This window comes from Callorhinus ursinus, unplaced genomic scaffold, assembly GCF_003265705.2.
Source record: "Callorhinus ursinus isolate GAN/ISIS: 27379988/994484 unplaced genomic scaffold, GSC_fseal_2.0 scaffold12, whole genome shotgun sequence".
Taxonomy (NCBI): Eukaryota; Metazoa; Chordata; class Mammalia; order Carnivora; family Otariidae; genus Callorhinus; species Callorhinus ursinus.
The window spans coordinates 18226289-18243213 of record NW_027397074.1 but is presented as its reverse complement, the minus strand read 5'-3'; the positions used below and the strand labels follow the sequence as shown (position 1 = coordinate 18243213).

Below are 16925 nucleotides of genomic sequence, written 5' to 3'. Positions count from 1 at the left end.
TCCAATGTGGGGGAGGGGGAGCAAGGGGAGACTCTTAGGCTAACAGGTCAGTATGTCTTAGGAATGAAGATATTTTCCTAATCGATGGAAATGGGACAGCTAATAAAGACCCGAGTCCTGTGGTTCTGTGACTTTGATTTACAGTTCTTCTGCAAGGGATCTTTCCTTTTTAGTTTTTTCAGAAGACCTAACACAAGCTCTTCAAAATCCCTCCTGAAAGAGTTACTGTATACAATATTTTGGAGACAGCTTAAGACAGTAAGTTTTTATGCTTTTTTATAAAATTGAAGAAGAGTGAGAGCAGGAGAAAGAGAAGAAAGCAAAAAGCAAAAATGGAACTGACAAGCTGCACATCTTTCCTCAAAATTAATCTCAAGCTCTGTACTTTTAAGATTTTACTTATTTGAGAGAGAATGAGCACGCACACACGTGCAAGGGGCGGAGTGGGGGGTGGGGCAGAGGGAGAGGAAGAGAGACAAACTGATTCTCTGCTGAGCAGGGAGCCCGACACAGGGCTCCATCCCAGGACCCTGAGATCATGACCTGAGCCAAAGTCAGACGCTTAATCGACTAAGTCACCCAGGCGTCTCTCAAGCTATGTTTTCGTTTGTTTTGTTTTTTTTTAATGGAAACACCACAAAAGCAATGGTGTGGTCTTACTGCATCATATCAGGAGGTGAATTATTGGTCTTATTATCAGTGATAAATTTGATCACTTGGTTAAAGCTGTGTCTGGCAAGTTTACCCACTATAAAGTTACTATTCTTCCCTTTGAAATTAACAAGTCATTTGTGGAGCAGAATTTTGAGACTAAGTATTTACAGGATATTTATCCCATTTTTCATCAAACTTTCACCAACCAGCTTTAGTTCTATTGATGTTTTCCTAACTCCATCTTTTTTTTCTGTATTTATTTTTTGGTATTTTACTATAACAAACAGCTTTTCTTTCTTTCCATTTCTATCAGTATAGACACAGAGTTTTGCTTTATTTAATAGCTTATAACCCATTACTGTTTATTTTGATGCTCAGATTGTCAGATTTGGTCAGTGGGAACCTCAAGCTGGCTCCTATGTAATTTGATAACTCCCCATCATTCTTTGTTTCCTTACTTTCTGGAAGAACAAGATATGCTGGGCTTGTCTTGTACTTTCCCTATCCCAGGACTGGAATCAGTTTTTTCTTGAAGGAGATCTGTTTTATGGTCTATTTTTATTTTTTTTAAAGATTTTATTTATGTATTTGACAGAGAGACAGCGAGAGAGGGAACACAAGCAGGGGGAGTGGGAGAGGGAGAAGCAGGCTTCCCGCTGAGCAGGGAGCCCGACGCGGGGCTTGATCCCAGGACTCTGGGATCATGACCTGAGCCAAAGGCAGACGCTTAACGACTGGGCCACCCAGGCGCCCCTACGGTATATTTTTAAAAACAGGCCTTGGATAGTGGTTGTAAGTAATCTGTATTTATCATTTCTGGTTGGTAAATCAGTCTCTCTTGAATTTGATTAGCATGAAGGGATTCTCTAGCACATAGTCACCCTCAATGAATCTGTCCAACTGAGGGGCAGACTCTGAATTGTTAGTGTATTCAGCTGGGGATGTCTAACCTGAAGCAGCTTCAGATTTCTAGTGTAATGGATGGCTCTTCCATCTAAGGTGCTACCATAGAGGAGGGGTTCAGTGAGGAGTGCATGTGAGAACTATCCCAGAAGGCTGCAATCCAAAAGACTAAAAGCTCATCCCAAGCTTCAGAAATTTTAAGGTGACTTACCTATCAGGACCACTTCTCCTGGAAACCTCATGTTCTGAAGAGTAAGGAAAGGTCCTCCTACCTAACCATTTGAGAACTCTCAATTTTCAAGAACACAGACCATTAGAAAACTCCATTGATGAGGCAAATCTGGCACACTAACTTCACTCAGTGTTTTTTTGTGGAATGTTGAAACAGTCCAGTGAATTCCTAGGACTACTCTTAGAAATGGATGAAAGGTCTTGATGCTTCTGGAATAATAAATCCATGTTTTCTAATTCCTTTCCAATTGCTACTCTGTAGGGCTTTAAATGGGGCTGTAGCTTTTTTCAATTTACATATATTTGAGAAACATTTCTCAAAATATTTTATTGATTTATTTATGTTGAGAGAGAGTGCACGTGTGAGTGAGGGGAGGAGGAAGGGGAGAGAATCTTAAGCAGGCTCCACGCCCAGCACAGAGCCTGACATGGGGCTCAATCTCATGACCCTGAAATCATGACCTGAGCCAAAATCAAGAGTCAGAAACTGAACCAACTAAGCCACGCAGGCGTCCCTTAAAATATTTTACCTTAAAGCATTGAGGAAAAGGATAGAAACAAAAACTTGTAAAAATACATCTTTTAATAAACACCAAGAAGTACAGTGCAGTTTCACTGAGGTTTTACATTGCAGCTTACAACAAACATTATTTATTATAGTGTATAATTACAAGTAAACTCAGAGTTGTTGGTTTTTTTTTCTCTCATGGCCGGATAAACCAAATCTGGTGCATGATACCACATTTAAGGTTGTTTCAAGCTGGCTTCTGTAAAAGGCCCTTAACATTAATAACTTGCAGCAGCAACAACAAAAAAATCCATATCCCCCATCACAATGATAGCCTGATGAGTGCTCAAAAATTACCAAAAAGAACTGTAAATACTTGCTTTCCTTTGATGGCCTTGAAGAATAGCTATTGAGAGCAAATCTGAAATATTAAAGACAATAAGGGAAACACCTGTTTCTTTTGCCTAATGTAGCCATAGTAAATACTAATTTGAGGCTACAGATTATGAAAAGACTGCAAAAGATGCTTACAGAAAAAGCTTCACATTTATATTTATGATCCCATGGACTAAAACCTGTCTAGTGTATTAATGGTTGAGTCAACTTTTCTTTAACATTGCTGATACTAACAGGAAGATGGTAAATTCTTGACACTTCTCGACAAATTTAGTGAGAGGATTGATATTAATTAGCAAAGGAGGAAATTAATATTAATCTTAAAATTCTACCTGCCATTGTCTTGGAGTGATCAAGATTCAGCTACGTCTGAGAGGAGTAAAAAGGAATGGAACTAAAGGTAATCAGAAGCTGTAAATAAAAAAAACATAGTTTTGCATGCTTTATACTGATGGCATTTAAAAATTCTACAACTGGATTTATTTGCTATATACATAAACCAGTGCTGTAATTGGGAAAAAAAGGAAAGTAGCACTTACATCCACAGAAGTACCAGAATCATATCCAGATTTGCAAAGAGGCATAATAATCTGTTTACCATGCAACTAGTGGTTTGTGTAATTTGTAATGATTAATAAAACAATATCCTTATGAACATGATACTAATGTATAGCAAATTATACCAAGTAAGTCAGCAGCTCAAATTCATAAGGGTAAAGACCCAATATCCCTGAATTTCTAAGCATTCATCTCAGTGTTAATGCAGATGCATCTAAATGTTACCCTGTTAGAAGAGATTTTAAATACTCCTCCCTCTTCATTACATCATCATACTTTCAGAGGTAAAAAGGGAACAATTTAATTTCTTTACCACTTTTGCCCATTCTCATGAATCTGATATAGTGTTATTACAGTGTCTAGGCTAAGGTAAGTGCACTAAAGGATCCAATGAATTGAATTTCTAAGTTCCAGAACCTTGCTGGTATTGTACAATAAGCCTGTCTGTCAGAAAGCCACGTCTCTGGTTGAAATATATTCCTGGATCAATGATTGAGAAATTAAGACCAGCTGCCAATAAAGTCAGACTGTTTCCTATTATTAGATAACAGTTGATCTTCTTTGTTATGTTAAAATTTCTTAATGGATGGGACCGGATCTCATACTTTTTTCATGTATCCTCTATAGCACCCACTAAAGTGTGGAGCAAAGATATATGCTCAAGGAAATAATCAGTGACGAGGGCAGGAATTGAATCAAGAGTGAATGTGGTCATGGTGAAGCCATAACTTACTTCACTCATCATTCAAAAGGCAGTCCACCAGAATGAATCTCTGATATTGTCAATGAAGAATAGATGCTTGTCCCCTACCACTGTCTGAAAGAGAACACACCACTTGGGCCTCTTTCTTTCTCTTTGTCACTAAGAGATTATACAGGACCATGAGTACTACTTGGTGGATGCTATCTGAAAAAAAAAAAAAAAAAAAAGGCTTTTCTGCCTCAGAGGGGAAGCACCGATCCATCACATGGCCCATTCTAACTCTAATAATACAATTTATAGAATTATTAACTTTTAAAATTATGTTAAATGTTATCCATACTAGTAGTTATTTAAAAATGTTAGGCTTATTCTCTCTGACATCACTTAAAATGCATTTTATTTTTAAACACTGCCATGAGGTAGAAGATAAGGAACGCACAAAAGAAAAGTATCTTCAAAATATGAAACTCTGTTTTATATAATTAGCCCCGAGAGAGAAGTAAGAAAAGTTACAGCCTTAAGCTGGTAGACTTACTACTGTTAAAATATTACTCTTACCTGAAAGAATTTCTTATATTTGAAATTGCCCTTTTTTTCCCAGTATAAGGTATTATAGAAAGAGGACAATACACATTCTAAAATACTCATAAAGATCATGTACAATAGCCTCTCTTAGTCTTCATTTTTTACTTTACCATGTTGCTCTAAATTACCTCAACTGAGACACAGGCCCTTTCCACTTGAATAACTGATCAGATATCAATATAGAGGTTAAAAATCTTTCTAGCATAAGAAGCAAGATAAAAGGAATGATTCACATTTAAAATAATGTACTTTTCATAAAACTAGCAGCACTTCATTCTACCAGGACATACAAATTTGGCTTCATTGACTCATCAGAAACAAAGGAAAATGTATATGGGTCCTTGTACAAGGGAAATGTGAGGCTACAAGTTTTCTCTGAGAACTAACGATTTCCCCATTAGGTGGTGTGTGAAACTACTGGAATGTCAATTTCGATGGCAGAGAGGCGGGAGCGTGCTGAATAGGGCTGTGAGTAGGTATGCATACCGGGAGGATGGGAGTACAGTGGCTGCCAGAAAGGAGAAGGCAAAGATTTGCATGCACAGTACCAAATAAACAGTAGAAGGGAAGTCATATACAGGCCCCCAGCACTGGCCATAGTGACATACACTGCGTAGTCAAACGTAAAGACTGGCTCGAACTTCTTGTTCAGATGAATGTTATAAAAGATGACCCAGATGGAAGGCGAGAGGCTCACAGTACCTGCCAGGAAAAACAGCAGCCCGGCCACCAGGTGGCAGCCTGCACTATTGACCAGACACTTGGCCAGTTTGATGTTGGGCACTGAGGACCTGAAGGCCGTGTTGCACATTCCGATCAGGCAGAGCAGCAGGGCACCCATCGCAATCAGGATGCTGAGAGGCAGGGCAAACTGGAGGACCCGCAAGTCCAGCTGGTCAACTGATGAGTACCAAGTAGTGTCATACATCAGGCAGTCACTGCTCCCATCATATCGGGCACACTTCACCCACAGGCCAGTGTACACAGTCAGATTCTTCTCGTTTCTGTTGAATGTGATCAGTCGTAATTTCCTCCAGTTGGGAAGCAGAGTCCCCGCAAAGAGGCCTGCTACCGAGGCGATTCCACACAGGAAGGAGAGGACTGTGGCTGCATGGACATCCCGACAGCCCATGGCAGGTAGGCTTGTGCAGTACCGTCAGTCAGACTGGGGGGTGACACACAAGAGGACAAATCATGAGGGGACAATAGGAGAACAGAGCAGGAAGGGTGGTGCTGATTGGCAGCACAACTAATGATGTCAAGGCAAAGAGGGAAAGTCTGTCCCTGGTTCCTACGTACAATATGAAGGCACGTAAACACATGTGCCTGTGACTCCGGAGCGCAGGCGCACTCACCTATGCTTGGTTACCAGTGGCCAGGTCAGGTAGCGACCAAAGAACTAAAGTCTTTGGACATGAGTATTTTACTTCCCAGCAAAGCAGAGGAACAATAAAAATAATTTCAAATCCTTTTAACATCACATATGAAAGTCTCTCAATTGTCAATTATCACTCACTCAACACACATCTACCACATACTTTCATGTGTCAGCCACTCAAATATATAGAGTCAGAGCACTCATCAACCGTCAACAACAAAACAACACAAATTCAGCCCCCAGTGCTCATGCAAATGGAAAATGAAACTAGCATGCAGCTGAGGTGAAGGTGGCTCAAAGAAGACAAAGATGTAGAGAAAGAAGGATCACAGGACAGCAGACTGGCTGAGGGAGGACCCTGAGCCAGACTGCTAGGGTTCTAATCCCCACTTCCTCACTTACTAGCCAAGTGACCTTGGGTCACTGCTACAGAACTCTGTGATTCCTTTTCCTCATCTGTAAAATGGGAAAAATAACAGTACCTACCTCACAGAGTTAAGTACTGAGTGAGTTAATATACTGTCCACTGCTTAAAACATGTCTGGCACATTTTAAGAGCAATTCAAGTGTTCACTACTTCTTAGCACTCAGTGACCAGCTCAGTGCCTGGCATACTGGAGCAATTTAAAGAACATTTGCTGAATAAATGTTAAATAAGAAAAAGCAACATCTCATTCCTATATGCTAGGCATACTGGATAATTACACAATGTAAATGAACTCCTCTCCATTGAATTAGTCAAATGAAGAGAACAAAGATCCCTGAAATGATTCTACTCAACTACTTCCTGGCTGATTCAAGATGACCTGCATGCATTTCAGGTTATTACACGTGTGGTTATTGGTTATTATACCATTACTGCTCACATAAAATGAAAGCACAAATTCTTGAGGTAATGACAACCTATCTCTATTAACGCTACTGTAAGAAAAAGAAAAAAAGTAGCCAGGCCTTTCTCTCATTCCAAATTAAAAGACTGTGTTCTTTTTATAAAGACCAATATCTTATTCAGCTTTAGTTTAAGAGTTTGAAACTCACTCTCCAAACACCACCCAAGTATATTTTCTCTGCCTTCTAACACACCCCCAATGAGGCAACACAACAGACTACTTAAAGTAGCACATTTACTTCTTTTAGTCAGATCATGATGAAGGGCCAAGGTTGAGAATATTACTGTTTCTGAATACAGTATGTGTTCAGAGTACCCATAATCCTCTGCAGAGTCAACTATTATCTGCTGCGATGGTGGAATAGCATTTCCAGGAGTTCAGGGGCCAGAAAGAAGATCAAAATGCTAAACTGGGTTAGGACTTGATCAAATGTATCTGAACGGGAAGGCACTTTTTTTTTTCTTTAGAAAACAACATATTTGCATATTTAAACTGATCATGTAAACTAGGAAAAATTTTACTAGCAGAAAATATATAGTTACACATACATACCTATATAACTGTACAATATAAAATCAGTTTAAGCACAAGTGAACCATTTTTCAAAGTCCTCAAGTTAAGCATAATTAGTTCTAAGTTTCTCCATTAATATTAGTTTACTACTTGTTTATCATGTTGTCTTCTGTCAATATTATTAGAAGTAGCAATTACTTACAAATATACTGTTTACAGATGAAAACAAAAGAATTATAGTCCTAATTTATATTTTTCATGCAAAATGGGGAGAAAAACTGTTTTAATTTTAGCAATCAAATTACCTTGTTCCAGCAGTGGAAACTGTGGTGCAGGTTTGAGGATGTTTACACTGGAAAAGGCTACTAATGATGTCAAGCTCCAAAATGCAGCTTCTTACTGGCTTTTGCTCATTTACCTGTCTGTCTCCCCCATACACTGTTGGTGACTTGCACAGTGCCCAACACATAAGTCATTCTAGGAATATTTGAATAAATGAGTACTGGGCACTCTTCCAAGACCACAGTAACTCACAAAGGTAGGCTATTGATAATGTAGAATCGGACAAGGAAGTAGCTATTACCAAGTAATAATTCATTCAATAATCAATTCATTCAATTCCGGTATTTACTGAGTATCCAGCACATGCAAAATACTCTTAGGCCCTGGAGGGACACTGAAGCCACTAAGATCTGAACCTTGCTCCAATGTGTTAACAATCAGACTGAGGGAAAGAATATGCTGTTCTATGAGAAGTCAATATGCTGAGAGTGAATCAATTGTATGATCACTACATGTCAAAGGATAATTGTTAGATATTAAACAAAGTGAACCAATAAGGTACCTGTTCATAAAAAATGTATCACCCAGGGTTAGAGAAAGACTGAGCAATGAAAGAGAATGAGGATTTGATTAAAGTTGTAAAGACATAAGAAAAAAGTTCCCTCTGTTTCTCTCAAAGCTTCAGAACTCCTTCAGGCGATGTACTCAGAGTCCTAACCCAATCATAAATTTCTCTTGCTTTCACAGATAGGGGTAAAAAACTTGGGAGTATCAGAAATACTGAGATTTCTCCAATCAAGATGCCTTGTACCACTAATTCCTACAATGAAAAGGGAATGAGAAACAAGATCAGAATGAATGACTTATTATAAATAAATTTCTGTAGTTCTTAGATTATAGACTATCAAATGACACTAATGAGCAGAGGTGGGTCAATATTTACTTCAGGATCAAGTGTGTTCGAACTTATCCTGCATCAAATCAACACAGATGTTGTTTCAGTCCCCTGAACTTGCTTTTACTGAAGCATTCTTAGCTCAGAGCCCAGAGATTGACTAAAAGTCCTAATTTACACAGTCAACAAGGATACCATGGCATTTTTTCAGAAGGGAAATACTATTAACCTCACTTCTTTAGCTAATTTCAACCTCAGAGCTGGAATTAATGTCCCTGTTCTTTTTAACCTTCTTTGGCTACTTTCCTTTTTATGATCTTTTCTTAACTCCACATCTGCATGATTTGATAAGTCATATATCTCACTAGAGGGATGAAGTATCATTTTACAGGGATAGTTGGGAGATGGAGTATGTTTAGTGATTTAAAACTGAAAATAATGCTCTCAGGTTAGGATTTGTTCATATTAAGAGGGTGAAAGATCTCAACTCTTGTCCTATGCCTATTAATTTTTAATCCAAAATAACTTGTTTCAAATGCAAATCTGATTATTTCACTATATTTCTTTTTTTCTTTTTTAAGATTTTATTTTTAAGTAATTTCTACACCCCATGTGGGGCTCAAACCCATAATCCCAAGATCAAGAGTTGCATGCTCCACCAGCTGAGCCAGCCAGGTACCCCTCACTACATTTCTCACATTCAATGCCTTCTTATTTCCCTCAGAATAGTTTCTAAATTTTAAAACTATATAGTTTCCAAAGTTTCAAATCCCACCATCAGTTCCTGTCAAATTCTCAATTTCCTTATGTGTCACTCTCCCATCTAACATGTTACAGACTATGTAGTCATATTACTTTTCAGTCTTCAAATCTGGCACTTTTAAATTTGGCTAAGGGCTTTACTGCATGCTATTCTTCCTTCTAGAACTTTCTTAATTCCATTCTATTCTTTGCTTACCTAAAAGGTATTCATTTTTCTAATTTTCAGGGAGGCTGGCCCTAACCCTGTTCTCTCTTCCCTGATCCGCTACCTTCCCCAGCCCTGGTTAAATGCTCTGAAATCACCTTTGCACCTTCTCTTTGGGAGCAGTGATTATGCTTATAATTCCTTGTTCAGTATTTATCTTTCTCACTAGACTGAATTCCAGGACAGAAAGCCTTCTCTTTTATTCACTGTGTCCCACACTGGTACACAGAAAGCACTCGATTATTTGTTAAATAACTGAACAATCAAAGAAACAAATGTAAGCTCCATATGGGTATGGTCAGGAGCCAAAGTTACAAATCTGCTCTGTTATCATTCATTCATATCTTACGTTTTGAAGCTTCCAAGTTGCTTCTAAACCATGCCCTCCACTTTCCACTTTATTGGCCAGTCTCTCCCATTTTTTAAAACAAAGGTCATTTTCTTCCCCTAAAAAATTCCCCTAAAACTGAGGCAATTCCCAAGTATTTACATAAAGACTATTCTTCCAAAAATACATAACTAAGTTTGGCAACACTGGTTAACTTTCACAGTGGCCCAAGAGTCGATCAATTATACCTGTGTTGATCCTCATGTTTTCAACTCAATAGGTTTGTTACTACTGGATATACCCCCTTTTTATTAACAGGTTAATATATCAAATTAATGCCTGTTTATCAAAGCAAAACTATTTTTTAAAGTAGAACAATTTACTATATTTGTATTTATATTTTCTTTTTAATACAGCAATGGAGAAAAAAGATAAACATCTTTTTGCCATACGAAAATCCCTTATTAGGGACTGTAGAAAATATGCCAGGTTAAGAACACACTAATCTAACAAATCTAAGTAGTTTTCTTGAACACTAACTAGGCAACAGCCTTAAGCTGGGTCAAATATATAGATGTCTGGGCTTGTTGTTTCCATGTGAGAGGCAACTTGGTACTACAGTCCTGGCAACCAAAGACCCAAATGCCAGTCACAACCTACCACTTACAAACTGGGCAAGTCATCCATGTCCTCTGAACCTCAAATATCTCATCAGTAAAATGTCCCCCAAGGTATCTGTAAGATTATGAATAGTAAAGCCCTTTGTAAAACAGAGTATGGTCAGAAATTTAAGTTTATAATGATTATTAGTAGACTTATTTATTTCCTTTAGCTAGGAATGTGCTTTTCTTCTGGATCTCAGCAATCATTCACAGATGATTACAGCCATGTAACAATAATAACAGGGCATTCTCTATGGAGCCGTTACTGACCAAATCAAATAAGGACTCTGTTTCAAAATAAGCACTTCACATTTGTCATCTATCTGTTCCGTGGTGACTTTCAGAAGTAGATGGATAGAATTCGGTACACAGTTAAAGTTATCAAATATATCATTTTCAACTAAAAGTATTTTCAAAAAGATAGCTGTTTTGTGGTTTTGAATAGCATTCAAAGAAGTCCGAGGCAGAAATAATGGCTAACAGCTTTAAGAATTCACAGACCCATCACTATGTAATTTCTTCTGGGACAATCCCAGGAATAGCTATAGAAGACATGTGTAACAGCAGCTACATTACTTCTTGATGGTAAGACTAGCAGTCCCTTCCACCTGTAACTGGAGTTTTCTTAGAAACTACAGGTTATCAATCATTGCTCTCACAAGGGAACTCTATCTTATAACTTCATTCTGTTGAACAAGAGAAAAACATGCCATCTGATAGAGGGTGGAAAAAGGAAAAGGAGTAAAATCAAAGGATGTACTTACTCTTTGAGGTACTTGACAGGTGTAAAACAACTTTAATCAACTTAGAGAAGAAATATATGCACATCTGAATAGACAGTAGAGATCTGGGCCTAAAGAAATAGGAAAAATGCCTAAATTAATATAATACTTCTTTAAATTATTTATGTGTGTGTGTTATACACACACGTGAGCACACGCATGCACACACACACACACAATGGATTTTTTAGATCCTACTCACAACTAAGAATAAGGAGGCCCAAGGAAACACTGCAGTTAGTTGTCTTCGAAGTAAAAGAAACTGTTTCTTTTGTACCTTTTAAAAGGACACTGATAACAAAACTAGGCTAAGTTGATCTGCATTGTGCATCCTAAAATTTGCAACTAGCATTCTTTTTTGAGTTTACAGTTCCACCAATGGGTCAACCTGCCATCTAAATATGTTTATATAGATCTATTTTAGGCATCAACAACTTCCTTTTCAAATACTATTTATCACAATAGGCAGGATGCAAACTTATAAACGCCAGAGAACTTCCTGGATTAAGGCATTTATCACTAGCCTCACTATTATTATGTAGAATGTTGTCCTCAAGAGTCTGCACAGAAGAGATTTCAAATTATGATTTTTCTTTTCTAAATATGTTTCTTAAGTTGGTACCAAGCATAACTGCTCACTCCAAATTAAGGGAAAATCGTTTTACAATTAAAAACACACACTAGGATCCCTGAGCTTTCATTTTAAGTGGGGCCACCAAGTCTGGCCTTCCTCTAACGCGGTAACCGGCCCCTTCCAAGGCCTATTACACACAACCTGGGCTTCAGAGTAAAGCAAACCAAGCTTCCAGAGCAAACCGCACTCCCCCTCCTCTCCTCTCTTTCCCTTCGAGCCCTGTCCTTAGGAGCACCAGAGCTAACAGAAAGAAAGAAAAAAAGGGGGGGGGCGCTCTCCTGGTTAGAGCCAATAGAAAGAGACCGCAACAGTGACTGTTACCGCTCTCAGAACAAACCCATCCCTGCAACACGGAGTGGGTTTGAACCGCGAGCAGGTCATCATTACACAACCAGCTGGTGATTCAAAAATAGCAACTTGCAGCTCCACACCGCACACCCCGCTGGCCAACAAGCCCTCGGCTGCTCCGGCAAGACACCTCGACATTTTCACACTCCTGTGTACACAATTTTTGTTTTTTTTAAAGCCTGATCAAATACCTCCTCATTCAATTTTCACGTCCACAGATGTGGGGTCAACAGTTTTCAGTGTCCCTGGTTCCCTTCGATTTAGCTATTTTACACGAAATCCTCAACGACTTATGCAAAAGACACAAAAATCAGATTCCTGACCACACCTACCTGTTTCTCACATCCAAGACATTTCACTCGCCCACACTGAGGAGCTTCTTAGAGCGTCTCCCTCGCAGCGTCCCAGGAAGTGCGTTCCCAGCGAGCCGCACCAGAGGCTTCTGGGAGCGTAGTCAGGTTTTCCCGAGGCCCTAATCAGGAACGCCCTGGATGACTGGGAGACTACAATTCCCAGAATCCACCGGGCCGCCGGCCGCAGGCAACATCCTGCGATCACTTCCTGCCTTTCTTTCTCCCTGGCCTCCAGACCCCTTACTCCTCTTGCACCTTCACTTCCTTCCAGATTTGGGTTACAGGTGTTTAAAAAAAGAAAAAGTTAAACGAAACAAAACTAAAAATAGTTTCGAGTTGGGTACCCAACTAAATATTTCCTACTAAATGTGATCTCCCCGTAAGGTTTGTTAGCAAAAATCCTTAAATACTTTTTTCCACAAAGCATTTACCAAGGCACAAAGTAGAAAAGCTCAAACTCTAGAACTGATTTTGAAAATGTTCAAAGATACAGATAACTTGAATAGTACGATGAACCTGTATGCTTACTCTCTAGATTCAACAACTATCAACATTTGCCACATTTATCTTATCTCCACTTATGTGTGTGTGTGATCACTAAGGTGATAGGCATCATGAACACTTCAGCATCCTTTGTTTTAAATATTTAAAAATATATTTAACTGCCTGGTTTAATATGGGGTTTTGCTCCATATTAGTTGGGTGGCCTTGGGCAAGTTACCTCTCTCTGAGGTTATCTGTAATGAGGATAATAAGATCACCTGCATCATAGAATTGTCTTGAAAATTAAGGGACTAAATACAGGCAAAGCACTGAGCACATTAACTAGCTATTAGATATTTAAAGTAACTTTACTCTTCTGCACAGTTCCAACTATCCTGTCCCTTTCTTTGTGGCTTCTAAATATGAAGTATTGCATTAGTGAATATCTGAATTAAAATAAAGGTTTCAGAAGTCTTGTATAGGACTGATGTATTTTATATGTATAAAGGATGTTGAGGGACGCCTGGGTGGCTCCGTCGTTAAGCTTCTGCCTTCAGCTCAGGTCATGGTCCCAGAGTCCCGGGATCGAGCCCCGCATCGGGCTCCCTGCTCAGCGGGAAGCCTGCTTCTCCCTCTCCCACTCCCCCTGCTTGTGTTCCCTCTCTCGCTGTGTCTCTCTCTGTCAAATAAATAAATAAATGTTTAAAAAAAAAAAGGATGTTGAAATGTCATGTTGCGTACTAATTTCAAATGATCACACACCAAATGGAGATAAAGTAAATGTGGCAAATGTTGATAATTGTTGAATCTAGAGAAAGGAAGTGTATGGGTGTTCATTTACTGTTCCAACTCTGTATCTTTAAAATTTTTCAAGATAAAAAGTTTGAAGAAAAGCATCACAGTTTTATTTATTTTTTCATTATTATGTTATGTTAATCATCATACATTACATCATTAGTTTTCGATGTAGTGTTCCACAATTCATTATTTGCCTATAACACCCAGTGCTCCATGCAGAACGTCCCTCTTTAATACCCATCACCAGGCTAATACATCCTCCCACCCCCTCCCCTCTAGAACCCTCAGTTTGTTTTTCAGAGTCCATCATCTCTCATGGTTTGTCTCCCCCTCCGATTTCCCCACCTTCATTCTTCCCCTCCTGCTATTTTCTTTTCTCTCTTTTTTTAAACATATAATGTATTATTTGTTTCAGAGGTACAAATCTGTGATTCAACAGTCTTGCACAGTTCACAGTGCTCACCATAGCACATACCCTCCCCAGTGTCTATCACCCAGGCACCCCATCCCTCCCACCCCCCACCACTCCAGCAACCCTCAGTTTGTTTCCTGAGATTAAGAATTCCTCATATCAGTGAGGTCATATGATACATGTCTTTCTCTGATTGACTTATTTTGCTCAGCATAACACCCTCCAGTTCCATCCACGTCGTTGCAAATGGCAAGATCTCATTCCTTTTGATGGCTGCATAATATTCCCTTGTATATCTATACCACATCTTCTTCATCCATTCATCTATCGATGGACATCTTGACTCTTTCCACAGTTTGGCTATTGTGGACATTGCTGGTATAAACATCGGGGTGCACATACCCCTCCGAATCCCCACATTTGTATCTTTGGGGTAAATACCCAGTAGAAAGAATCACAGTTTTAAACAAAAGTCAAGGGTTGCATCCATCCCTATCCCACTCTGCCTGTATTTAACTCGGACAAGTTAAGTAACCCCCTTCTGGCTCAGGATCTTACCTTTAGTAATAATGTTGTCTACATCAAAAAAATAATGGTAAGGATTAAATGAGTTACTATACATAGAGAAGATTACAACAGTGTCTGACATTGTTTTTACCATTCTTCATTTTATGTTTCTCGAGGAACTTTTTGTTAGTGATAGAAAAGGGGAAAAGGGCACTCACTATCTGTCCATTATAACCACCTTCTAATCTTCCATACTGCTTCAAAGGATGGATAGAGTTATCTAAGGCCTGAAGCAATCCAATCCCAAAGTTAGACCTAGAAATGTAATTACGAGAAAGAAAGATTGGGGGTAAAAGAATCTCTGAACACAGGCCAGCCAGATGGATGATAGCAATATGACACAGCATATCTCACTTCTTTGCTCTGAATTTCAGTTCTTTCATCTATAAAACTGAATTGAATCCAATAACTCTATACAAAATCATTTTAAAATTCAGTTCCCAATCACTGATGAATTAACTTGGTTAGCAGATTTTAGCTGGGATGAATATGTAGTTGATTATAATGATAAAAAAAAATAACAGCACCAAAAGGAAGTGATGGACTATTTCTAAACTTGTTGATAAGTTCACATCTATGGTTACCCTGGCCTTTAGTATAGCAAAGATAGAACAAAATACTTATGTACCCTAGTGGAACTAGATTATTAGAATATCATTCTCAGAAGTACTTTAGGTAAGACTTTATTTTTTTCTATTTTTTAAGATTTTATTTATTTACTTGAGAGAGAGATAGCGAGAGAGAGAGAGAGAGCACAAGTGGGGAGGAGAGGGAGAAGCAGGCTCCCTGCTGAGCAGGGAGCCCAATGTGGGGCTAGATCCCAGGACCCTGAGATCATGACCTGAGCTGAAGGCAGACGCTTAACTGACTGAGCCACCCAGATGCCCCTAGGTAAGACTTTAGATCAGCAATTAACAATCCTGGCTTTCCATTTTTTCTCAACAGAGACTCATTAAGGAGTAAGTCAAATCTTAAAACAAATTCACTGCAATATACCACCACCAAAATTCTACAAATATCTACTTACTGTATTAGTTTCCTATTATCACTGTACCAAATTACTATAAAATTCAGTGGCTTAAAATAACCACAAATTTATTATTTTACAGTTCTGGAGGTCAGAAACCTGACACGGATCTTACTGGGCTAAACTAAAGGTGCTGGTAGGGCTGTATTTCTTCTGGAGGCTTCAGGGGAGACTTTCCTTGTCTCCTCCAGCCTCCTGAGGACCCTGCACTCCTTGGCTTATGATCCCCTTCCATTTTCAAACTCGGCAAAAGCTGCTTGAATCTTTCAACATCTAAATCACATCACTGACATTCTTCTGCATCTCTCATCTTTCAAGAGCACTGTGATAACATTTGACCCACTCGGACTACCCCGGATAATTTCTCTATTTTATGGTCATCTGATGAGCAACTGTAATACTCCCTTTCCATGTAACTGAATGTATTCCCAAATTCTCAAGATGAGGATGAAGACATCTTTACAGGACCAATATTCTGCCTGCCACAGTCACTAATCACTTCTTTCTATTTGAATCCAAGGGTCTCTTTCTGGTCCTCATTCTTGTCTACCTCCTGCACAATTCTGATTGCCTCTTTTTTTCCTAAATTCTGCTTTCTCATTTTTGGAAACAGCAACATTTCTACTTTTCTTCTGGTTTACCTGATTTGTTCCCTGTCTACCTGTTGCTTTCACTTTCTCCTCCTCACTCCCCAATTATCAAAAGGCTCTGTCCTGGGGCCCTATCAATAAAAACTTCTTCAGAGGGCAATCTGTTTTTTATCTCCCCAAATCCACATCTGGCTAAGACTTTCCATAACTTCAGTCCTATTTCTAATTACCAGCTCATATGATTAACTTATTACTTTAATTTCAACATTCTCCAAATAAAAAATAATGATTGTTTTGCTTATGTCTTCCATCATTCCTTATTTTGTCAGTGGTTTCCCCTTTCTTATCTTCTTTTGTTTTTGACATCTTCTTCATACCTTTTACTCAAATTAGGAACCACATCCTGATTCTTTCTTTGAAATATCCATTTGTCCCTTATTCAATACAAAGAATTGTCACAATCCTATTTAAAGCCCTC

General features: G+C 38.8%; 1 protein-coding gene across 1 annotated transcript; it reads right to left on the bottom strand.

The window, feature by feature from the left end:
* Positions 1 to 4162: 4162 nt before the first annotated feature.
* CLDN12 (claudin 12) lies at positions 4163 to 13221 on the bottom strand. The gene is made up of 3 exons (XM_025872845.2): positions 12550 to 13221; positions 11218 to 11306; positions 4163 to 5703 (listed from the first exon to the last, which is right to left on the bottom strand). Exon 3 carries the CDS (start codon positions 5668 to 5670, stop codon positions 4936 to 4938), a length of 735 nt encoding a protein of 244 aa, XP_025728630.1. The 5' UTR covers positions 5671 to 5703; positions 11218 to 11306; positions 12550 to 13221; the 3' UTR covers positions 4163 to 4935.
* Positions 13222 to 16925: the final 3704 nt, after the last annotated feature.

Bases quoted from the DNA above. Each gene is read 5' to 3' on its own strand.
- CLDN12 (XM_025872845.2), bottom strand. From the start codon at position 5,670: ATGGGCTGTCGGGATGTCCATGCAGCCACAGTCCTCTCCTTCCTGTGT.